The sequence below is a fragment of the Hesperophylax consimilis genome, chromosome 3 (assembly GCF_061612785.1).
Source record: "Hesperophylax consimilis isolate HC1 chromosome 3, BYU_Hcon_1.0, whole genome shotgun sequence".
NCBI classification, from domain to species: Eukaryota; Metazoa; Arthropoda; class Insecta; order Trichoptera; family Limnephilidae; genus Hesperophylax; species Hesperophylax consimilis.
Window position 1 is genome coordinate 36,898,100 of NC_142838.1, and position 26,817 is coordinate 36,924,916.

Below are 26,817 nucleotides of genomic sequence, written 5' to 3' on the forward strand. Positions count from 1 at the left end.
GACGTAGTGCATCGCCTTAACAATAGTTATAAGGATTGTGTAATTGCTGGAAAGTTGCCCCCCACTCCCTCCAGCATCACAACGTACCCTAGTATAGTCCCACTGGCTCTGGACAGTTGGGGCTCTTGTACGATATTAACTTTTTTTTAATTACGTAATAATTACATGGTTTTAACACACATACGCCTCAGCGATCATGTATGATCGTGTGAGACATGTGGAGATCCGCAAAGAGTGCAAGGCTGATGTGAGCGTAAAGAGTAAGATCAAGAAAGGGTCGCTTAAATGGTTTGGGCATATATAGCGAATGAGCGAAGAAAGGAGTGTAAGGAGAATATATGATGCAAATGTGAATGGTAACAGAAGTCGAGGACGCCCGAGGAATACATGGCACGATCAAGTGAATCAGATACTTGAGTCGGGCCATGTCAAGAGTCAGAATAATACAAGACTATGTATGAAGGTGAATGAGGCAAGGAGTGTGTGCCAAGACCGAGTTGTTTGGCGGTCCGTCCTCTCTGCCTACCCCTAACTAGTTAGTAAGTTACGTAATAATTCCTTTTTTCAATTGCATCGTGTAAGTAGGTACCTACTTGTAATTTTTCTTCCCAGTAAACAGAAAAACAATAAATAATATGTACATACCATTTCTTAAATATATGTAAAATTAACTTGTAATATACATAAATGAAGCAGTTATTTGGATATGTGATATGGCTTAGGTAATCCCAATTAACATAGGATAAAGCCAGTAAGTAGACTTGCCATTCTTTGCGAAAAGTTACCACATCTGTGGTGAATTAAGGTCGATTAACTCGATGGTTTTCCTACTGCCTACCATAAAATACTCTGGAACGCCACTGCTTGTTAGATATGTCATTATCTGTTGCAATTTGATACCGCAAATATTGGATACTGGTAACATTTGAAAGTGCATTCGCTTTTTGAAGTCAGCGCCCCCAGATTGCAAAAACAAATCAATCGATTCCCTCGACGGGAACGACCCGTCGGGGAATGTGAAACTGGTTCGAGCGGAGGAGTCTGCCGCCGAGAGGGGCGCCCTAGCTACTAGCTAGTGGATAACCAACCCGAATCCGTGCCAAGAAGGCGAGGCGCCACCAAAACATACAATAGTTTAGCCACGTTGAAAAATAGATAAGTCGATTGACTACGTGATATTCATAAAAATACACAAAACAAATACTAGGAAGTAGGTACGTAGAAAAATTAAACAATATTAAAAAAGGGTAAATATCCAGATACGCTGGACATATACTGGATATTTTTGCTAACAATAATAGTAAGTCACCGAAGGAGTATGCAGAGACGATACACCGCCGAATAATAAAAGACGACATACTTATGGTGACCGGATAAATCATCACATCTTTAAAAAGTTATATAAAGTCATGGAAAGTGTTTATTTATTTATTATATTTATTATATAAGTACATTTTTGTTTATTTGTTACAATATATGATCAAATATTTCAAGACCCCTCTTCCATAGAAGCATTAGCTTGTGGCTGGAAGAGGAGTGTACATTGTTTTATTACAATAAGTAAGTAATTAAAAATAAAATGATTTTAAACTTATTTGAAGTGAGTTATTCTTAAGATTAATTCAATTGGAAACATTTTTATTTTTTGTAAGTTTGTCTTTAAAATATTTTTTCAGTGTTTATTATTTGGATGTTATCATTAATGTTTCTAATTTCTTCAGGTAGTCGATTGAAAAAAATTCTTGCCCGGTAAGTGTAATAATTTTGTGCAAAGGAAGTGTTTAATTTTGGGCATGGAAAAATATATTTAAGTCGAGTACGGTTTTCAGTTAGAAATTGATACTTGTCTTTTTCTTTTATGATTTGAATTAATGCATTTTTAGTATAAAGATCTTTAAATGAAGGCACTTGAAATTCTTCGAATAATCGATCCGTTGGGTAATCGGAAGGTTTTCGTAATATTTGATGTGATGAAACAAAAACTTTAACTGGGTTAAGCAGCTTAGGTTAAAAAAAATTTATCATCGTTTCTAATGACTTTACATCACTTTTTAAAGGTGTGTTGAATTGTCACTGTGTTGAGTTATCATGGAACCCATACTTATATATTATGTGCAGTCGGCACAGGTAAAAAATACTAAATACCCACCTACACAGGGTTGTTTCAGAGTATTTGAACACTCCATCAAATTTCAAAGATAAAATTCAAGTTCTGTTATTATTTCAGTTGTGTGAAGCAACTGGCCCATAGTATTATAATAACAGAGCTTGAATGGAACTTTTACATAACTTGAAAATTATCTTCGAAATTTGTGAATTGTTCAAATTTTGTGAAACGGGTTGTTTCACGAAATTGAACAATTCATCTAATTTCAAAGTTGATTATATAAATGGTAGTGAAAACCTTATCAAAATCCGTTACGTAGTATAGAAGGGTGACCGGATAAATCATCAAAATTATAATTCATCACATCTTTAAAAAGTTATATAAAGTCATGGAAAAAGATGAAACAAAAACATTATTAACTGGGTTAAGTAGGTTAGGTTAGGATAGGTTAAAAAAAACATCGTATTTAATGACTTTATATCACTTTTTAAAAGTGTGTTGAATATTCACTGTGTTGAATTACAGACAGACGCGGATAGCTACTTTATTTTATACTGTTTAGAGATTAGAGATGCAATGATTTTATATTTATTCGGACCCGAATTTTAGTAAACCAAAAGTTCTTTCATCGCAAACATTGAGTCGAAAGTCAGAAGGCTATCTTTAAGAGATAATGAATTGAAGGTCGCTGAGGAATCTGTATGAAAAATGAGATCTAGATATTTTTCTTCGCCATTCGATACGACAATCGAAAACACATTTTAGTAGAATGGCATGAAATATGCAGTCAACTGCAAACATATCGTGGGTCGGTGTGAGCTAAGTCAGAAAACAGTGTTTTTTTTTTAAATAAACCTGGAAAAAATATAATTTTGAATAGTGAGGTCAGACAAAACCTCCTACTCATAAGGCCGGGACAGAAGTAAGAAAAATTATTTTCCTTATTTCTTGTGAAATTTAAGAAACATTTTAAAATATCGAAATAACGGTAAATATCCAGAAGAGCTGCACATTTAAATTATTTTAGAAAAACTTTGTATCATTTTTCTCACAATGAGGAAAAAGCATCTATTTCAGTCTCCGGAGAAGCAAAATAATGCATTATAATAGATATTTTGTTAAATATCATATAAATAATAATAAACTCTAATAATTTCATTGTAGATGTGTTAAACTGGACGAAATACTGTTACAAGAAGGCTATCATAACATACCTAAATAATAATAATAATCAGGAACTATTTATATTTTTTTAATGATAAAGTAATGTTTATAAGACAAGGTTTTATGCATAGCATAAAGGATAACAAATAATAAGTCGCCTGAAATATCAATACAAAGGTTTCGAGGTTTCAAAGGGTTCAATTCCGGTCGGCGGCATTTATTTTTACTCTGGAGATATTTTCAATTTGTACTGATATTTCAGGCGACTAATTATTGATTATAATTATTTAGGAACTATTTATTTTAACTTATAAGGTTATATCCAGAAGAAGATAATACTAATAAATCTAAACAAAACATGAAATAGAATAAGACACGGAAAAATAAAAAGATAGCGGCTACAACTAGGAATCGAACCCAGGATCAGGCGTCTTAAACTACTCGACCATTGGGACCGATTTATTAAACGTCACATTTATTAAGAGATCCTGTCTTGTGACCATACTCTTTTTATGTTATTTGTTTTTGGGGTGTTATGCCGTGTTGCGCTAACTCCTTCTTTAGCCAACGTTTCGGACAGCATTGCAGTGTCCATCATCAGGGCAGAAGTGTTATTTAATTATTTAAATAAGACAGAATACTTTAGGGCCGAGAAAATCTTAAATCATATTATCTTTTTAGTTTTTATGTGTCTTGTTCTATTTCATGTTTCGTTTAGATTCATTAGTATTATCTTCATCTTCAATAAAATAATAATAATAATGAAGATTGGCACAATAGTGGGCTACCAGGTAAGTATGGTCCCTTACATGCCTGTACAGAATATAAATAAATAATAATATATATATATATATGTACATTCTAATACAGCAATCACGTTCATTGGTCAAATGCATTGTACATATAGTTTTGTATTAGTGATCGATGATAGTGCAAGTAAAAAAGACAACCAATTTTTTTCGAAATTCCAACATTTTAAGGTAGTTTTTAGGCAAGAAAGTTGAATAGTACAAACCCATGTTTATTTTCCCATACAAATGGGAAAATAAACATTGTAATTTCGAAAAAGTTATTTATCTTGTTTTACTTCTACCATCATGTAGAATCACCTCCCGAAGTTAGCGCGCTTTACCCCCGGACACCCTATTGTATTGATTTTAAGTTGTGAATTAATTTCATAAACGATATACATGTTTTAAAAACTTCTTATTAATTTTGCCTAATTATTTTCGTTCAAATGGCAACCGTTTTATAAAAGTACTAGCTGACGTGTAGGTACCCGGCGTTGCTAGACTTTTCTCTACTTTCAATAAATATTATATCCATGTATTATATACCTATATAGAAACCTTCAGGAAGAAATTATCTAAATGATAGTGCAAACCTTATCCAACTCCATGGCATAGTTTAGAAGAACTAAGCACACAAACAGACAGACGCGGATAGTGACTTTATTTTATACTCTTTAGAGTTGATTGAGATACAAAATTATAACATCATTCTTTTAAAGTAGCATGATTCTTCGGCTGAATTACTTTTTGGCATATTTTCAGAAATTAGTACGACTGAGTAATGCCAGAACTCCCTCCAGGCAATAATATTTTAATATGGGACTGATTTAGAAGCGGCCTTGGCCCAAAGACACCAATCAATATACGTCTAAATCCACGCTAATTACGTTCATTTGCTTAGTCCAAAAACACTAATTTCCCACAGGAAGGTTGAAATAAAACTGTCAACAGAGGGTTTTAAATAAACTCTCGAGTAATTCTCGAAACGATTTCAGTTCAGCGTCGTTCGTAGGAAAATACAGTGTGTATCTACTTATTATAAGGTAAAGTGCTTGATAGAAAAATCTGAGATGCCCGTTGAAGAAAAACTCAAATAATATTCGCATGGGGTGAAAAGTCAGAATAACACTGAATGATTTGAGTGAGGATTTAACCTTCCTCCCCGGGGACTGGAGTCGACTGCGCTAACAACTGAGCCAAATACCGATTGGGTAGGACCAACATTTATTTCGTATGTTAACTTTAATTTGGGAGGCGGGTATGGGTAGCGTTGCTCCGGGAACCATTAATTGGATAACCAACACCTCTGCCATACGTTTCGCTACGTTCGGTGACTTAGCAGGGGTGCCCGGGTTAGTGGGGAAAGGTTTGTTCAGGTCTTGGCGGCGGACGCGTAGATTCATACGTCTGTCACTCGTGGACACACTGACCCCAAATTCCTACCCACCCCTCGTACTCTTTTCCTTCCAGAATTTACTCGTCTTCCTTTCCTTAGAGGGACCCTCCACAAAGTAACTCCAAAGATGACATAGACCCTGAAGGAAATCATGTTCTTCAGTGCCTCCTGTGTGGGGTTAAAAAAAAATCTGAGAAATATGTGGACATATACACATTTCTCTAAACTAAAATTTCACAGAATGCATTGCCATCGACAGTGAGCCTATCTGCTGAGTTTCAGCTCCATCAGAAGTCGAGAAGTGGGATAATTTCCACTTCAAGGATTTGCATTCATTTATTAACGAAAACAAAATATAAATTCAAAAAGATGTATTTAAAAGAGTAACTGTTTCAGAGTATCCGTTTCAGAAATTTCATTCAATAGCACCATTCATCTCGTCATGCTATGCTGTGCTAGAACAACTATTCTATCGTGTGGTATCTTTAAAAAGGCTTGGTGACGAATACGGCTGAAATTTTTGGACACGTACAAGCCATAGAATTCCCAAATGAAATCGGCTGTCAACAGAGTTATGAATTATATTAAAAGTAAGTATCTATTGCAAGATTTGGAGAACGTCCGTTTTCTAGGCTAAATCTATTTGTTGTGTGGAGGTCATTCTCTCTGCCTACCCCTTCCGACAAACAGCGTGATGGTTATACATAAGTAGATATACATTTTACACAGTTACAAGTTTTATGTTTCACTTCACACTATTCAATGTCATGAATGAAGTTTTTATATAAATATTGTTGTATCTTGTATCAAATTTCTGGTACAATGTTAATATTGAATTTATGAATCGCTGGAATCATTACGAAATATTCTAGATATAAAAATCTAATTAAATATGTAATACATTTTCGTGTTACGCACCTAACACGTTGAAATCGGACAAAGTTTTCATATATGTTCATATTATAGGTATTTTCAATATTCAAATATCTATGACAATCACTTTAATATAACTGAGAATTTATTTAAAGATTTTCGAATTGTCGGCGAAGAATTTCTGGCAGCATTTCGAGTTTAATATGAAGAAGGAAGAATGTTATATTTTTTCGATCGAAATAAAAAATGTTGCGAATTATTTTATTTCATACATTTTAATCACGAGAAATTAAAACGAATTTATTAAGGCGATGCCATACGTAGTAATGCAAAATCATGTGTTTTTGGTTTGAAAATTTGGTCGCCTAGAAACGTTTCAGACGCTTTAATTAAATACTGCGAGTAGAATACATCTTGGCCTTTGAAATAATCGAGTATTTTTTAGATAAGTCTTTTTATAAGCCCAGAAAAAAATAATGTAAAGGCCTATGAAAACTGCTTTAAAGTTCAAAATCTTCTACTTACGAACCCATTTTCGGTTATGATTTTATTGTATAATGTGGCAAATTAAGTTATTTATAAAATGATCGAAAAAAAAATAAATATTTATGCCTGAACATCCACAAAATAAAATAAAAGGCACTTTTTGGCCATGTTTTTTTCTTGCATAAATCAAAAACAGGCGGATGGTGTTGGGAATTTAAACCCTATCGCCATCTACGTAAGGGTTGTTATTAATAGCGGCTCAATTTAAAATATTACACGACGTAGTGCATCGCTTTAAGCATAATTAGCTTAGAAACTTACAAAATTTTCAGTGTGGCATATACTTAAAGTATTTATTGGCCTGGCGAATTCAATTCACAATTCGGGATCAAACCGTTACTTGAAATGGCTTGTTTAGTGAACAGATCTCAATAACAAGGTACTTTCAACGTTCCTCTTTTTTATTTGTTGTACACGCCTATAGAGTATATCGTAAATATTTTTGTTGTTGTTATTTACAATAAATATACAAATTAATACATGTTACCGTTTTAGAAAGCATACTATTCCTATAATAATATTTAATAATTATATTTAGGGCCAGTTCTGTTGTTTCACAGAACATGATCTAGAGTTAATATTCAAGTCCTTCAAGTACCGTGAAACAACGGGCCCATAGTGAAATAATAACATAAGTTGAATAGAACTTTCACAGAAGTTAAATATATTTAACAAGTTCTGTGAAACAAATGTTTTCCCCGTTCCATTCAGGTTCAAATTTTGCACGGAGTGGCGCATGCGCAAATTCTTATCAGCACCTACTTCCATAGAAGTAACACATGATGTTACACAATATGACAATAACAAATATCTTGTAGGTCAATAGGTTAGCCTGTGCTCTTGAAATTTTGGGAAATGGTCAATGAAACGGTTGGCGATGGATAAAACCGACATTGTCGACAATTCGAAGTTTGAAGAGTTCGTTCCGTCGCGTCGTCTCGAACCTTCGTCAGGAACGCAAATAGACTTCATCACTGGACTGGAGATTTTTGTATCATCCACGCTTTCCTCGTCTATTTCTGACGCCCGCCCAAAGAAAAAAAAATTGTCGGAAAATCGAGCGCGCCATGCCTGCCGCAAATAATCCAAGAAGCGGTAAGAAAATTCCAATGCAATATACAATTTTAATCATAGAACTTTCAGGATATAACAGCATCTGTAGCGGAATGTATGCGAGTTTCATTAATAAAAAAAACAGCTTGAACAATTGTCTACTTTAATTTACATTAATTAAAAAATATAATAACGTATTATTGTCACATTTCGATTGAAAATCATGGTAAATAGTAAATTTATAAACCCAAAGTTTAACAGTAAATAAACTGTGCATTAATTTTATCTGAAAACATTTATAGATATCACCAAATTTCTAAATAATTATTGATAGTCCAACCTTGATCTTGCTTATTTGATATCGCGCTGTTGACATTCATAACTGAGCTTTCTCGTTAATTCGTAAATGTAGCAAAATTGAGTTTTTACTAAAATATGTGTGGGGTTAAATAATGCTTATTGCAAAAAGTAAATAATTAAACTTACCAGCCATGTTTGGTAGATTATTGATACTTTCTCCAGAAAATCAGCCACTACCGGCACTGAATTAATACGATCGCACAACACGCACGGAGCAGTGAATTCCTCGAACAACTCCCGCTGGAATGTCAGAAGAAGACTGTCGTGAAGTGAACACCAGAAGCTGATTTGCTCGCGGCACTGCCATCTGCAGGCCGCCTTGGGAACCCCTTGGTAAAGTCAGGTGTTTCAAAACCAATGGCCGTGATCCACATTCAAGCGTTCCGGATTGCCCCATTTTCACCTAGATTGAGAAGTTTATCGAATTATATCTAAACTATTATTCTGCGTTTAAAAAATATACAAATCGACTAGTGTTTTTATTTTGTCATGAAAATTATTCCACAGATCCTAGATTATATCTATCATGCTAGGAATAAAGGTGGTGACAGATTACGCTATTAGTTCAAAGCGTTTTATGTAACTCCATATTGCTCGCCATACAATCCCATTCAGACCTGCCACACCTAAAAAGATGATGTGTTATAAGTGTTGGCGTTACGACGATGTGTGTTGTGGTCTCTTCTAGCCACGGTATATTTGAAAATTATTCGTCCCCCTTTCCTACATACGTCAGGAGAAGGGGTCAAAACAATTTACGAAGCGCCGTAATTACGCGGCTGTCAAAGTAAACTGAATCCCACACAAAGAAATGCTATTCCCCGACAGTTCCTGAATTGATCTGACCTCCTATTCTGAGGAATATTATAGCGTAGCTCAACATACTCGTATAATACGTACAATTTTTGATATAGTGGCATACAGAGCTCCAGGCCGAAAATGCCCCTTTCTCTTTCATCATGAGTTTAAATTATGGTTGTTGGAAAATACTTGATTTAATATAATACGTGCATGCGCGCATAATACATATGGCGTAATGTGTTGAAAGCTTAAAGAGTTTTAGTAAAAAAAGACATTTTCGATTATTACATACTTTATTTTCTGGCACAATATCATCACGTGGAAACAAAATAAAAATGAATTTAATTTGAAAATGGGCATTTGTTACTTAATCACCCAATACAAGCAATCACAGTTTATAAATTTGAAATCGCTCAGCTGAAAAGTTGTTGTTTTTGATTTGAACTCTTTATGCTTAGCTTGATAGATATTTGGCATTTAAATATATTTGATATTTGCACATATTACATTTTTTTAAAAAATGTGTACAATTCTTATCACACGGCGTAAATTTATAATTGCTCGAATTTTTGGTCAAATGTAAAAAAAGTGAAAATTAAGTTCAACTGTTGATTTCTCAAAGTTCAATAAACATATTATTTATGAAGGTGTCAATAAAATTGCGTTCCACGAATTAGTATCACGTTAGAATGTAATCACTAAATTTATGAATACGTGAAGAAGAGTAAAATCAAGTTTTTCCCATTGTGGATACATTGTTAAGTTTTGAAAATCGTAATTTACGACCAAAAAACATTTTGTTTTTTCATCGATGCTTATGCAAGTATTGTAAAAATTATAAATAAATATTGATTTCACACTCTAGGTTCGTAGAAAATGTATTTATATATTTTTTACGAACCTTGTTTCATACCAATCCGACAATAATTTCACTACTTCTGAGTGGTTTATTTATGCCTACTCTATTCCGCTCTATTCTACGCTACCTGCCGTGCTGTAATATATAATTAATATTTTTTTATCTATTGTCTATTACTTTGAAAATGGCGTCCGTCAAATGGTCGTGTAAAGTCATTTCCTTACTATGTTTATTAATTATTCTACCGAGTTCTCTCGCAAATGATATTTTAGGATGCGGAGGCTTTATAAAAAGTCACGTCAATTTAGACTTTTCAAAAGTACAAGTAAAACTGTGAGTATAGTGTCATTACAACATATTTTAAGGTTATAATTTAATTATGACGGATCATCTTGTAGGTCTTCAATATCGCTAATTGTTAATGAAAGACATCATTTTTTACAGGTTTACAAAACAGGGAAGTTTGAAGGAAAAGACGGAATGTGCTCCGAATAATGGATATTACTTTTTACCTTTGTACGAGCCCGGTGAATACGTACTAAAGATCGATCCTCCGGCGGGCTGGAGCATAGAACCAGCGGAAATATCTCTGAATGTGGACGGAGAATCTGACCCTTGTTCTCTGGGTCAAGATGTGAACTTCGAATTCACAGGTTTTGGAATAACCGGCAGAGTAGTAACCGCCGGGGATGTCGTTGGACCCACGGGAGTTTCTGTTCAGCTCATCGGAGAGAAGGGCGAAATCAGAGAGACGAAGACTAAAGTGTCTGGAGATTTTCATTTTACCCCCGTAATTCCTGGAAAGTACACAGTGAAAGCTTACCACAGCAAGTAAGTACAAAGTTCGGTAAATATAAATAGGTAACCACTCCTTTACAGTTATTCTAACAACTATCAATTAAAACGTCAGATAACACTGACACTTCTATGCAGGTACCTTTAGTTTATGTATTGTGCTTTTCTTCATTTAATATGAATTACGTAATACACACGGTTTTCATATCTTTTTAACAATTTTTTTTCTTTAGAAATATGAAGCGTTTTGCACAATATTTACACAGAATTTAATTAAAATTGCACTCAATAACTAATTCTATGCATTTAAATACAACTTATGTTTTGTTTAAATGCCTATTATCATAAATAAATATATAAACTGAATCTAATCTTTTGCATTTAATATTTTAGATGGAAACTAGACCCCTTCAGCACACTGGTGCAGGTTGTAGGTGGCAACACCGCTTTGAAAGTAGGTTCCCTGGCAGTCAAGGGGTACGATGTCCGGGGGAAAGTTACCTCGGATAGCCGCCCTATCGCAGGCGTTCATGTTCTGCTGTATTCTGACAAAGATGTAAGGATGAACTCTTAATTATAAATGTGGGGTTTTTGCCAGAATTCATTAAACTATATATAGAGACCCAAAGTGTGATATGTTAATAATCTAATATTGGAATGATTTTCACCAAGGAGGTTAAGTTTTTTTCAACCAAAAATAACAATCTAAAGTTAGAAAGTAAGTACTATAAAGTACGAAATATGTGTTAAATTTTTTCCTAAAATGTACCCAGCTTTGTCTGTTTCACTGGAATGGAATGTCATATTTTCAGCTGAAGTTTAGTCAATTCCAACATATCCAAACATCATTGTAGCTATGAAATATTAGTGTTGGTCAACAAAAAAGACGAGAAATCATTCAATTTGTTTTATATATGCAGTTTTTAGTTGCTGAATTCCACCTTAACTTTATATGCAAAATTTTTTAAAAATAATGCTTGTTTTCTACACAAGAAACAACTATTTACATCGGGGGAGATGGTAAAACATGCACAGAATTTTAATGCTCTTTTACCACCTCCCCTGACATAAATAGTTGTTTCTTGAAGTAATTAAGTTGAAACCAAGTGTTGTTTTAAATTTTTTGCACATGAAACGTTAGGCGGAATTCTACAACTTTAAAATTATAATTTTTTTTTTACTTCACACCTTACAAGAACGCCCCTGTCTGTACAGTGTAAAGGCAGGGGAGGTATGTCACCACCCGGTTGAGCAGCATTGTGAGGCGGGTTAAGGTAGGGGCTATAGGAAGGGATTTATTAATGCCGATCTTGAACAGACCCAGATTATATGAAGGAGGAAAAATAGATGCCTTCGTATATTTTTTTAATACATTATTTTACAAAAAATATTGTAACTTACAACACAATGTTTTTTCCTTCCAGACCAAGCTGCAGTTCAAGATCGAGGGCTGCAATACGGCCTTGCTACCCGGCGTGAGCGGCAACCCCATCTGTTACGTGGTCAGTGCGCCCAATGGAGAGTTCTCCTTCGGCCTGGTGCCCGCCGGCGCCTACTCCCTGGTGCCGGTGGCCAGGACGCCCGGACAGTCCAAGATCACCTTCAACCTGCAGCCCACCAAGGCCGACTTCAAGGTGCAACACGATAGCGTGAATCTTGGAAATGCTTTTGAGGTTGGTGTTAACATTATTTTGATTTGTATTTATTTACTCTGTTATTTAGTCATCTCCCTTTTCTCACCCAATTGGTCTTGATCTTTTTGAAGCTATTTTTGTGTCTTGCTATCATATTTCATTTGTAAATACAGTTTTTTGGTCCCATTTTTTTTACTTCTTCAAAAGCCTTCTGGCGTCCGGTTTTGGACATAGAAATAGCCTTCGAATGTCTTCAATTGTACTGATTCTTTGTGGCTCTGTGGGTGCCATCTTGAAATGCCATCAATATTTTGTATTGGAATTCCAATTCATCATTCGGTCATCGGTTTGCTTTCATCTCATCTTTAATGATCTTTTTTGATGGTTACTTAAATGTTACACAGGATATAGTGATACATTTTTTTGTTGTTTTATTTCAGGTTTCTGGATTCTCAGTAGAGGGACGTGTAGTGAGTCACCCGGGAGGAGCAGGAATCGGAGGGGCACACGTGTCTCTCGTGGGACATCCAACTGTGGTCACAGGAAAGGATGGGTACTACATGCTCACCAATCTCAAGGCCAGCACACACAACCTCAAGATAGCCGCTGGTTAGTGTCATTTAAAAAATATTAAATTATTTTATCATCACTTTATCAAAGAATTTAGACAAATTCCACCTTGCGGCAGTTAAAACGAAGGTTTGCTGATGTTCAATGACATAAGATTGATCCACCTATGGATGCTGAATTGCTTCAATTGTGTTTGATTTCACTTCTACATAGTTTTGTGAATTTGAAAAAGACAGCTTTATCTTTTTGTAAAAATGCACAATTTTGCATGAAATTTTATAAATGGGCATACTACGTTATTTGTGATTGACTGATACAGAGACGGTCTACAATGCTTCTGAAAGAACCCAAGCCATTGCCCTATTGTTCTATATCCCATGTTTCACCTTGTTCATTAGACAGTAACCTAGTGAGTATTTAAACACACTACACTATACCCAAAATAAATTGAATGTAAGATATTTATGATAAGCAAGTCAAAATTTAAAGCATCAGTACATCAATATATAAATCAAAATTATTTTTCCATTTCCAGAGGGCTGTGAATTCGACGACCTCACCCTGACCATCACACAGTCCGGCGTGGCCACGCTCCCGGACGCGTCTCCGTCCCGCTGGCGCGTGTGCGGAGCAGTTCGCTCCCCTGCCGCAGGCCCCAGTCGGCCGCGCACGGTGCTGCTGCAGCCCACCCCTCCTCCGGCCAGCGCCCCCCGGCAAGCCGGCACCAAGGAAGACGGCAGCTGGTGCACATATCTGCATCCCGGAGTTTACCTGGCCAGTGTGGACGTGTCGGATGAGGATAGGCGAGAGGGAATGCAGTAAGTTTTTCTTATTAAGTGTTATCATGGTTCCGATAGTCAATTTATTGAAGTGTCCCCCATTAAATTTGTATTTGATTTCTTTACCTTTTTGTAGCTCTCTGTCTGTGATTATAGTGATTTTTGTAGCTCTTTTTTTGAAAAATGTTTGAAAGAATATAAAGCGTATCTTGCGTCATTAATAAATCATCATTCTCAAACAAAAAAAAAGCTTTTTTGTGTTGAAAATGGTAAGTAGATTTGATATAAAAATACAAACTACTCGGATCACCATTAATGCCTCTAGCTAAATCGATTTTAAAAACCCTGATTTTTAAAGGAATCTCTCAGTAATCCGTCGCTCGATTATCCAACAACTATTATAATTGGCAGTTATTTTTACTAGTTGAAAGCGCAAAATCGAGCACTATAATTCGCCAGTGTTCGTATTTCAAATTCAGAAGTCCACCGTTTGCCCGGAGTCGAGCGTCAAGCTTTGTACGACGTACCTACGGGTTGGGTTATCTTACTCTTACACACTCATTTACTGTACCGCGTAGCTTAGGGAGTGTGGCGAACCCATCGCTCAGGGAGTGGAAACAAGACCTGCAATAGTCATCCCAAGATGTGTGAGTTACCGTGCTCAGGCTGAATGACCTGGGGAATAGTGGCACGAACGGTGCCTCCTAGAAACAGGGTGGCATCTCGGAGTATTTAGACCTCACTCTAGCACTTGGGGCTCTGCTGGAGTATACCTTCTATTTCCCTAGATACTCGTGGGACGAAATTGGACCATTCGAAAACTCCCTTTTCCCTCGAGGGGCCTTCAGGAAACCAAGGAGGAATAGAGACAAGACTTTCTTCCCTCCCGAGGCCTTAAGGGAACCAAGGAGGAGTAGACTCTTCACCTCTGTGAACTCTTCCCTTTTGGGGCCTTTACGGAACCAAAGGGCAATGGAGAGGAGAGATGAGGCTCTCTTCCCTTGTGGGGCCTTCAGGGAGCCGAAGGGGATTGGAAAGGAGAGATGAGACCCGGGAAGACACATTGTAGAACCAGAAGACATATCCACATATCCAATGGCAACCCTGGTGAACTTTATAAAAGGGACCGGGTGACTCTTAAAGGAATGAGGTAAAATGGGAGATAGCACAACGGGCCTATGGCCTAAGTGGTCACTGGAACTACATGTAAACCGTCTCTGCTCTATAAATAAATAAATAAATTACTGTACCGCCGTCTAGTTTGCTAGAGCCAACCATTTACCAGTCATCAGCGTTAATTATTGTTGTTTTAAGACATTTAGGTTAATCCTCTGTGTATTTTAGCAACTGACGCATGCATTTTTATTCATTTCGTTCTGCCGCGTTTTTTGTTTGAATAAGTTTATAAATGGAGGCTTCTCACAATGCACATAACACGTTAAATTTAACCAACAAATGGAACTTTTATGAAAGTTCGAGTGGTAGTGGTGTTTATTTTTACGAAATACTTGTTTTAATTTTTAGCATATTTTGTATGTATGCACTGTAATTTTTTTCTGTAACTAATTGCCCAGCTTTTAGGGTGGCGGATTAGTGAGATAATAATTTGCACTTTAAGCCAACATTTATCCTTTGATTGGAGCGAATGTTTCTTCTAATGAAATATTTAATTTCAATGTGGATTTATTGGTTAACCCCACAATCAATACAGGTTATCGAAACAATTTTTTCTTTCTAACCTTTTGTAAATTTGCAGGTTCTTCCCTGTGTCCCAGAAGATCACAGTGGCGTACAGTCCCCTGGACGGGATCACATTCTCCCAGCTGAAGGCCACCCTGACAGGCACCATCAGGTGTATGAAGGATGCCCAGGTGGCCGGCTGCATCGCCTCCGTGGTGACCTTGAGGCCCCTGTCCCTGGACGGCAGCTACACGGGCCAGCCTATTACCACTGTGGCTAAAGGTATTTCACCTTAATTTAGGTTATGTGCAGTCACTGCTCCTTTCTGATTCATGTACCTGGATATCCCTAAATACGGATCTTATCTATAAAGTTTAAAAATTGTTTGTATGTCTTATAAAAAATGGCGAGCTCTAGCTTCTATTTCTGGGTTAACGCAGATATTTTCACTAAGTCCACTATCTGGAACTTTGTACACATTTATTTATTGGTAAGAAAAATAAGACAAGAATGTTTGTTCCATACTTTTCATTCATCCAGTAAGAAAAAAAAATTGTTGAACTGAATCTTAAGCTGTCATCCCAATGAAAAGAACCTGCGCAGAAAATTCCCACAATGACTGCAATGCAAACTGTAGCGAACTTCACAGTGTGTTCACTGTATTGATAGTGACCCAGTGGGATGACCTCTGATGATGACCTCTTTTCCAACCTGAACAACAATAACAATATCAGCATAATTCAAAATCCAACCTGTCTTTTGTCTTCTGGGACATAGTCATCTGACTTACTTCGTGATGGATTCACATCAATAACTTATGCATGTGGGTCAAATTGGCATTCACAATTTCTAACTGTAATCCAATTTGAATTTTGGGGGTTGTGTTTGGTTTTATTAGTATCATATTCTTTCAGCTGATGGTAAGTACACCCTGAAGGAGATCCTTCCGGGCAGCTACGAGGTGTCGGTGCCGACCGAGAGCCTCTGCTGGTCCTCGGCCAAGCACAACATCGCAGTCAACTCAGCGGAAGCAACGGTTCCCGAATTCGTCCAGACTGGATACGCCGTGTCCTTTGCAATGTCACACAAATCTGAGGTTAGTACATTATTGTGATAATTCCCAGTTATCCTGTATGACCTTCCAAACTAATTTACTGTGTCTATAAAAAAAAATTGTCCATCTATGGAATTATTCATAATACATATTATGTTAAATGAGTAGTTTTATCAATCATATAATTTTTGTATCATTTCAGTATCGTGATTAATTTTTCATCATTATGTCGTGTTGGTCTTCTTTCTTCTTTAGCCAACAATACAGTGTCCATCATCAGGGCAGATGCCATCATCATATCTGCCCTGATGATGGACACTGTAATGCTGTCCGAAACATTGGCTAAAGAAGTAGAAAGCGCAACACGGCATATAATAACCCAAAAATTAATCATGATAATGGTTTAGCTGTGAAAATATCAAATCGTAATCCGGTTTAGCCAAAGTTGAATCACTATTTCTTTTTGGTTGAACAATTAATAAAATAGGGAACAAACGAGATGGCGTCTTTCATTGATTTATATATTTAGATGGGTTCTGTGACAACTCGGGACAGTCATAAATTAACACATTGTTGAAAAGTAATTAAAAAAACTAGCCTATAAACCTAACCTAGTTTTTTCATCACTTTTTGTGACTTTATATCATTTTTCAAAAGTGTGTTGAGTTGCCCGGTTACCATTTAGATCAGAGGTTCCCAAATTTTTTTGCCCCGTAGACCACTTGCCAAATATTTTTTTTCCGTAGATCCCCTGCCTGCCGAATATTGAATTTTCCTAAAACTATTAACGTCCCATGTGATAATCGTTTATTTTTTCGTAAAAAGATCCCTTCCCTCGCCTGTCCAACAACCGGATGGCGGTATAGTTCCTCTGTCTTTGCATTGTGCAGACAGGGGCGCCCTTGCGAAGTATTACACCAAATGAAAATGAAGCAGGAATTTCTTTCTGTAGCTAGCCCCACAGAACTGACCCTTAAGTTCGTTGTGAGTGCGTATTCCGGTCATTTCTTCTTGTCACATGATTTCCGATTCTTCGACGTTCCATTTCCATAGTCAAAATGACCTCAAACTTAGTTTTGAAGTCTTTGTGAAGTACATTTAAATGTTGAACTTCAGTATTACCCTGTACATTTTTCAAAAACAAGTTGGGGGATCTAGGAAAATTCGCGGCTTTTGGTGTGCAATGTTTTGCTTCAGTATATTAATTCTTTTTTTAAATTTTATTTTAATTTCCTTCTTATTATCAATATAAAGTTTCTGACGAGAAAAGGAAAGTGTATCTCTGTTTATATAACTTTATATACCTCAATAAATAACTTTACGTTATGTAAAAATACAAATATCAAGTAATTTCTCAGTCTATTATTAGTATTATGTAAACTGTGTTATTTGTGTTAGGTGTATTGTGTCATTTACGTTACTCCTAGACCCCCAGCAAGTCAATACCGACCCCTGGGGGTCCATATAGACCACTTTGGGAACCTCTGATTTAGATGAAACACGAAGCGAAAAAATTAAATCCACTTATTTGGGGGTCGGACCCAGGGGGTTATAACTCCGATCGAAATTTGGAACCGAAATATTGTGACGTCATATGATTGCTTAACTATATCCATCCACCAATGAAAAACTCTGAAAGTCTATGGAATAAACTTTCGGAGTTTTTAATTTTTGTATAGTACAATAAGTAGGCTCCGAATGAGAATTTTACTGTCTATATATTGGCATATCTATGGTTTTTTAGGACCAATTTGTTTCATACAAAAAGCCCAAAGATATCGATCTAGTGAGTTTGGTTTATTTATTGTCAGACCCCAGTGCTCTATTCCAGCACTTTAAGTTGACTAAAAAAAACCTTTTCGTTTTAGCATTAATTGAGCCATTTAATTTACCTTACAGATTCAATACACTACCGGAACAAACATCGGAGTCCTGGATGTTCAAGCTGGAGTTTCCCAGCACTGCCTTCCTACCTCCGGAGACTATGTATTCACCCCCAAGGGCTGCCACATCTACGATCCACCCTCCGTCACCCACAGCACAAGACAAGCCAATAAAGTAAGCTATTATGACAGTTTTCTTAAATCACAATCTTATTCATAGACATTATTTTTCTGCATGGATGGAAAATCAAATATTATTATTATTTTTTTTTAAAACAAGTACCTAGGTTTTATTCTTTTTTTAAAAAAGATATCCATATAAGAAAAGTATGGATACCTACCTACCGATGTATAAGTTGGAAACGCTAATAAATCAATTTGATAATTTTTTATAACTTTATTAAATTATTTTTGTTTTTTTTTTCCAGATGTTTGTTATCAACGCTGTTTCCCACTCCGTGGGCATCACCATATTTGCTGATGAAGTGGTGGATGACCTCCAGCTGAAGATTGGAAGAGATCCCAGAGACATAGTGGGACCCCTCACACCTCTCCCACAGAAGCAAGATGGCATGTTTGTCTACAGACACACTGTGATGCTTTCTCAGGTACTAAACAGTTTCTATATACAATCTTCATATTTATGCACTGCTTTCAAAATTAAACATTGTTACATACTTGTTACACAAAGTCAGTGTGGAATAGAGGAGAGGCATATTTATCATACCCAGTAAAAGTACCGGGTATATTCATGCCATACTTTGTACTTGCGACAAATCTCCAAAACACCTGGTTCATAAGTATTTGTAAATATCACAGGCCTTTATCAATGACAAGGCAGAAGTACTTTTATAGGGTTTTCCAATAAGAGGTGTTATTTTATTATGTATATAAATTAAATTTTTATTTATTTTATATACATAAACACATACTTGCCACAAACTACACATCCTTCTCACTTATCACTTTCTTATCACTTCTTTTATTTTATTATGTATATGTATAAATTAAAAATGACAGCTTCAAAAGTAACATCTACCGAAATAGCGGGCAATTCAAAATAACACCTCTTATTGGAAAACCCTATACTTTAAAATACTACTGACTTCTCTCTCTGGTCTGTTAGAAAGTTGTATGGTGAATAAAGACAAATAAGTATTTTTGCCTATGGTATTTCTTTAGTGGAGTGGAATGGAAGTACTCTGACACTCCGGATTTACTTTTCACTCCACGGAAGGGGGAAAGTGATAGGTATATTTTGTCGGTTGCTGTGATGCATCACACTGTAAAATACTAATGATAGAAGATCAAGGTAAATCCTTCACTTTGTTTTATTATTCTATAAAAATGAAATTTTTAAATTTGAAAATTCACTAAGTGTTAAATTTAATTAAATTGTCTGTCTTGTCTCAGGGTGGAACAGTCCTCGTGACTCCTGTGTCTGGCCAGCTACTGTTCAGTCCTACGGGGCCCCACTACTTGGGTGGAGCACCCGGGGGCCACTGTGTGGAGTCTGGCCTGCAGTTCACCGCCACACGAGGAACTGTCCTCACAGGAACGGTAACCCCAGCTATTGCGGGAGTTGTCGTGACACTTAGCGGAGGTAAATAATGATAAATATGTACATACCATACCTACATAACTGTATAGATAAAAACTTATCTCTGTAGATATTACGGAAGATGTATTTGCATTTTAAAAATAATGTAATCCTTATTTATCTAACATATGCCCAAGACCCATGGAATATCACCATTTCAGGAGATCTCGATGAGGCGCAGACCACTGGGGAAGACGGCAAATACCGCTTCGGTCCCCTAGACTCCTCGCTGGAGTACACTCTGACTGCGGAGAAGGAGAATTACATCATCACAGGCCCCAACAACGTGGGCAATTTCATGGCACAGAAACTGGGAGAGATAATCGTCAAAGTTATTGATTCTGTCACCAAGGAACCGCTGCCGGTATGTCATTTATTTTTTGTTGTTGTTTTTATTTCCACTATTGTTGTTGACCGAGAATAAATAGTAATAAAAATTTAGATTGCAACATTAACGAACATCTTATGCTACGTATAACTGTCGAACTGAACCTCAACTTATGGGAAAGAAAGGAAGCAACCAAATGGCGCGAAACGCTGCTTGCAGTGGATTCGTTCCTTTCCCGTAATTCGTGGTACAGTTTGCGTTTCGGTTCGCAAATGTATAAGTACCCTTACATTATTAAAATAATTCAATAATAGTTGTTACATACTTAGATCCTGCTAAAATTAAATGTAAATATTATAGTAGAACCCCGTTAATTCAAATCCTGATAATTCGAAAAAAAAGCGTAATTTGAAATTTTGCCAAAATATATCCCCCGAAATTTTTTTTCACACAAATGGTTTTTAAATTCGAAATTCGTTAATTCGTAATTTGAAATTGATTATTGTCCGCACAAGAAAATTTGTTTGTATAATTCGATAAAATTCCAATTTTGCGAAAATAAATCATAAAATTTCATATTTTGATGTTTAGTGACTATACCTTAATCGCTAGATACTTCCCATCGATCTCCATCCCACTTCTTTCAGCTTCACAACATTCTCCTATTCGAAGTGAGTAGGTATCCTGAAATTGTTACCAGTCCAACAAATATTAAATAATTTTTTTCTGCAGAGTTGCCTGGTGTCCGTGTCGGGGGGCACCTCGTACCGCCGTAACCTGGCCACGGGCGCCGATGGCTCCCTGTCCTTCCCGGCGCTGGCCCCACTAGAGTACTACATCAAGCCGCTCATGAAGGAGTACAAGTTCTCTCCCCCCCACCGCATACACGCCATTCAGGCTGGAGAGACATTCACCATCAATCTTGAGTTAGTATTTTATTCAAATTTTAAAAAGTGATTGCTGGTTGATATACAGGCCAACAAGAAAGACCAGAAAATTAAAAAAAAAATGGAATGAAATTGTTCATTACTATGGCAGCACTGATTTTGGAACAAGTTTTAGAACATTTAAATGTGAGGTTAAGCTTCACTCCCCTAATATGACAGTTTAAAATTTACAGGAAAAATGCTTTGTAAAATAATTTTTTTGCTTAAAGTGCGCTTTTCTTTCACATAATTTTTCATTTTGATAATAATGGCTATGTATACTTCCAAGAAAATGTGTTAAAAAATTACAAGTTAAAATTTCAAATTTCCTTAGAATATGTAGAATCTTCACTAGCTGTACCCAGCCATGCATTGCTGTGGCTCAGTCAGTCTGTGCAGATAGAGAAATAATACCACGTGTTGCTTTTACGTCCAACATATGGCGCTGTTTAAAAAAAGGCATGTTTGTCAAACATATGGTGCTGTTTTAAATAAAAAGCATGTTTTTACCTGTCGCAGGTGACATTTATATAATATAGGGATATAAAAACATGCGTACTCAAATGCAATGTTGTGTAGAAATTTCAAAGCAATCAGTGAAGAACTTTTGGAGATTTATGATTTTACAAACGAACATTTTTATTTAAATAGATTTTTTCTTTGAACCATCATGGTGTTGCCATTTAAAATACCATTTAAACAATTTATTTCTTAACCGACTGAACCTTGTCGCCAGGTCGCAATAATCTACAAGCAGTAAGTTCTTTTTGTAACTGTTTTATTTTATTTTCAGAGGCGTCCGAGTGGCCTGCTCCGGTGTTGGCCACATCCTGACGCTGGGCGGAGGGGGTGTGGGCGGCGTGAACGTGATGGCCGCGCCCGCCGCTGGCCAAGACCCGTCACGCTGTGCCGCCGAGGAAGGAGTCAGCGAGCGCGATACGGGCGCCTTCCGCGTGCGTGGCCTGCTGCGCGGCTGCAAGTATGAGGTGCGCATCAAGGCGCCGCGCGAGGCCGGCATCACGCACGTCATCCCACCTTTCATCGACGTTGATGTAAGTTTATTTATTTAGTTTTTTCCATTATAAAATATGTTACACAGGTTCAAAACAAGATCAAAAAGAAAGCTAACAGATTATACAATAGTGAATTTAGTTTGCATTAAAATATATGTGTGTAGTTCCTGCCATACAGATTGTACATTACCATACATACAGAATCATACAGGGCTAGCGGTTTTACATTAATATTTATTATAATAATGTCTGCAAGCTCTGCATAATACACCTATGTAGCTACTGAGAGGCTAACTTTACTCTTCAACGGAGCCTCCAAGCTCGAGCTGTCCACTTAGATTACACTCATGGTGTTTATTCATGTCAATAGAAGGAGTGTTGGGAAAATTGTTCCCATTGAAGGTGTGGTTATCTTAGTGTACAAAAAATAAAAGTCTCGTTTTACTCAGATGGCGCGTTTATTTATGAATAAACAATCATTTCACAATCACAATAACAATGTGTTTACTCTGCGAGGTAAATACTATGGAATGCAGGCGATATCTAGGTCAAGATTTCTAGCGCGGTAGTAGTTGACTGAAGACTAACTGCTCACCGCGTCGGGCCTATTTATACAGTCCGGCCGATGGCATTAGTAGGTATGCGAGATCGTAGGTAAACTACGGGCACTAGCTGGAACTAGATCCTTCTAGACGTTTCCGCAGCGTTGAATTATGCCTAGAGCCTTTGTCTAGACCCTTCTGGCGAGTGCGCGTAATTCACTTCGCCAAACCAGCAACATTATTGTTGTGGGTAGTTTTGCTCAGGACATAGCAAATAGGTACTTGTACGCGGCGTTGGTCAGTAGGAACACTATGTAAGACAAAGTGTTTTGCGAAACAAAAAACGACTAGAAGTTACCAAGACTGTGCATTTAAATATGGGTGTTTTTTCTGGAACATACTAGTAGTGTCGATCGCTACAAAGGAAACTAGATTGAGGATTGATCAGACAAGAAAAGGGTCTCGAAAACATTGAATTCATCAAGGAGAAAATTTTTTGAGGTAACCATTCATTTTCTGCTTCAAAGCCCCCTTTGTTGGAGTGAGTTATTGGAGTTTCTGTCCCCTTTCATGGCTTGTAAAACAAAAAGCTGTCGTGGACTATATTCTGATCTGCGTAACAATGTAATGGCGCACACAACAAAAACAATGTTGGAATCAGAACCGATCCCCGCAGGATGCCAGTTTTTATTGAATGTGAGGAGGATGTGAAACTGTCAGTAATGATTTGAATCAATCTCTTAAAAAATATGGTTTGCTCATAGGTATCAATTATTGCAGGTTAAATCCGAGGCCGAAGACATTGAAGGCATGAAGTTTGTGGCCGTTCAGCCCCTGCTGGTTACTGACGTAACGGTGCTGGTGTTGGCCCCCAAGCTGGAGCACTACAAGACCCTGAAGCTGCGGCTGGCCATGGAGATGGAGCCAACCTCCAGCGTATTCTCCACTAAGTTGGATGCTTCGGGGTACGCGCCCGGCATCAACGCCGGTCTCATGATCACCCTGCCCCGACTGCCGGCTGACAACAGAACCTATTTGGTGCAGCTAGACTCGTCGCTGTCCAAGAACACACACACCTTCAGCTTGGAGCCCATCTATTTCAATGCTGATGGAAAATTCAAACATTTCCAGCTGAGATTTGAACCCAAGGTGAGCGCATGTTACTAATATTGTATTTAGCAAAGCACATTTTAAATGCATCCTTCTACCATTACAATCAATTTGCAATTTGAATTATTCCATTTGAATCTGTTTGTATTCTATTCTATTCGAGTGTTTTTTCCAGATGACTACTAACATGGGCTGGCAAGGAATCAACATAAACTGAGTGCCGTAAGAACCTGCACAGTAAAGTTCCGCAATGGACTGCGCTGCAAACCGTTACCTTACTTTAGCGAACTTTACTTTTCTGTGCAGGGTCTCTGTTTATGTCGATTCTTTACTGGCTCGTATGGGAGCCGCCTAAGTTAGTTACAAAGTATGCAGCTACATATTTACAGCTTGAAGTATCCCTTTATTTAGTTGGAATTTTAAAAAAAATAACAAAAATGGGCAATCAAATTTTTCGCTTGCTAGCACTCGTCTCAATGGCTGAATGCCAATAACTATTCCTCCCCTTTCTTCTTGATTTTTCACTGAAAAGAATATTTCCTATGATTTTTCCCATCTTAAGATGTATTTTTTTCCCGTTTAAAATTATGTTATTTATTTATTAGGTCAAAGCAGGCGAACATGACTTGAATCAGCCTTCAATCCTCATCCTTCCATTCATTGGCCTCCTGGTCCTCGCATTCATGAACAAAGAAAAGGTGCTGGACGTACTCTCAGGATTTGCGGGCGCCATATCAGAGAAGGTGGCCAATGCCGCCGCCCAGAGCAAGCAGAACAGCGCCAAGAACGTGCAGAGCGTCCTTGACGACAGTCAGATCGATCAGCTCGTCCAAAACATCAATGCCGTCAAGAAACGACCAAAATTGAGAAAAGTCTGAACAATTCCTAGCGTGTGATTCCGAATATAAACTGTTATACTGTGTGATTGTGTCTTATTTTTATTACATTAGCTGGAGTGGTAAATTGAGGTTGAAATACATAAAATAGTGAGTGTCTTGTTTAATGATTTGTACCAAATGTGCTGTCAAGTCCAATACTTTGGTGGTTTCCCCATGTTATGTATATTATTTTTTCTATGATTTACTTCAGATGATCCTAGTGAACCAGTTTATTCATTTTTATTGTTCAAAACGTATTTATCTTATCATAATTATTTTAATTCTTATTTAAATCAAAATTCACATTTATATAAATTATTATAAATATTGGGTACAATATTCCAGGGCAATGTGTGTTTAAATGATTTATTAAGCATTTAATCTCTCAGGTCTCTGGCATATTGACTGTCGTATTTTTTGTCAGAAGGTCAGATAATTTGTGTGTATTTGGGCTCTGCACTAAAATCTTAGAATAAAGAATATTTCTGAACGAATACAAAAATTAAAATTGTTTTTGAAAGGTGATGATATAGTTCCCAAAGTTTATTATTAGAAATAAAAATTCATACATAGAAGTTTTAAAAAATAGCTCACATATGTTTTTTTTTTGTCTAAACACTGAACTAAACTTACCGATAATGTAAAAAACATGCATTTTATTAGAAAAATGTATTATAAGTTTCATCAATTTTTCTCTAATTGCGGTTGGAACCTTTGGTTTCATAGAGGTGTACATTTCAATTTTTCTGTGGTTAACCTCTAGATTTGAATATAAAGCATGATGTTTTCTATTTTTAACCCTGTTTAGATCATATTTCTCACCATGTCAGTCAAGCTGTTCTCAAAAACGAACAAATTAACTCTACGAGTGATAGCTGTTTGTTCGCAAAACTGAACAAGGGGTTAAAAAACATTTTTCAATATTGATGCTCTTTGTGTAAATGAGGAATAAAACCATATCATTGGATGGCAATATGTGGTTGGACAATTATTATGGTTTGGCAGACACTAAATGAAAGGACAACTATTCTCCTGCGGTAACTAAAAACACAGTGTCTTCCATGAGACTTTCAAGGAAGACACTGTTTTTTTAGTTACCACGGCAGTAGTTTATGTTTGGATGGACAATACATGTACATACTGTGATTGGATATCCAGTAAAAGGACTTGAAAATACTAGTTATTTTTTTATTATCCCATCAGGTATTTTTCTTCTCAATATATGAGAAAAGTATGTCAGCTTGTTTAATTGTTACATTGCGGTGTAAATGGATTCCATCTCTCATTGTTCACAATTCATTAATGCCTGTTAAGAAAATTAATATTCAATCGTTTATTATTAAGCGTTAATAATTTATATTAAAAAAAAAATTTGCAATATTTATTTCGTTTTCTAGTATTTCCTTTTTTATATGTAATTTAATGATATAATTTATAATAAAAATACTGTTACCAACTTTTATCTTTTATTTAACAACTAGCTGACTGTACCCGGCGTTGCTTGAGGTTGTGAATGATTTGAAGTAAAGTTTTGAGGTTGTGAATGATTTGGAATAAAGTTTTGAGGTTGTGAATGATTTGGAATAAAGTTTTGAAGTTGTGAATGATTTGGAATAATGTTTTGAGGTTGTGAATGATTTGGAATAATGTTTTGAGGTTGTGAATGATTTGGAATAATGTTTTGAGGTTGTGAATGATTTGTAATAAAGTTTTGTGGTCGTGAATTCCAGGATAAACATCGACATCGAATATGCATGTATTATATATATAAACCTTCCGGAAGAAATTCTCTAATAATAGTTAAAACCCTATCAAAATCTGTTGCTTGGTTTAGAAGAACTAAGCGCACAAACAGACAGACATGGATAGCAAATTTATTTTATATTATTTTTTCAAACTTACTAATTTCAGTTGTCCGTGCTGTGCGTTAGTCCTACGGGAAATCTGGTACAATGACCTCAAATTTGATTTGAATTTATCGAATTTACTGAAAAATTCAGACAAGCGACAAATTAGGTACCTGCCTATAATATAATATTTTGAACAAAATTTCAAAATTGGAACTGATTTGTCAA

At 36.4% G+C, this 26,817-nt stretch overlaps 2 protein-coding genes across 2 annotated transcripts in view; one reads left to right on the forward strand and one right to left on the reverse strand.

Moving 5' to 3' along the window:
* Gyg (glycogenin 1) overlaps positions 1–8,571 on the reverse strand; it is an 81,493-nt gene extending 72,922 nt beyond the window's left edge. Inside the window, exon 1 of the mRNA XM_089650612.1 lies at positions 8,417–8,571. Coding sequence (XP_089506738.1) covers positions 8,417–8,423 — 7 coding nt within the window. The 5' untranslated portion in view covers positions 8,424–8,571. The remainder of the gene's footprint in view (positions 1–8,416) is intronic.
* A 1,563-nt stretch (positions 8,572–10,134) lies between these two features.
* LOC149425390 (BOS complex subunit NOMO3) lies at positions 10,135–25,296 on the forward strand. The gene is made up of 16 exons (XM_089650610.1): positions 10,135–10,283; positions 10,395–10,781; positions 11,139–11,301; positions 12,170–12,418; positions 12,820–12,988; positions 13,485–13,767; positions 15,485–15,690; positions 16,323–16,504; positions 18,362–18,520; positions 18,774–18,953; positions 19,759–19,948; positions 20,107–20,309; positions 21,006–21,199; positions 21,993–22,251; positions 23,535–23,903; positions 24,470–25,296. The coding sequence occupies exons 1-16, from the start codon at positions 10,135–10,137 to the stop codon at positions 24,740–24,742; spliced, it is 3,615 nt and encodes a 1,204-aa protein (XP_089506736.1). The 3' UTR covers positions 24,743–25,296.
* The last annotated feature ends 1,521 nt before the right edge of the window (positions 25,297–26,817 follow it).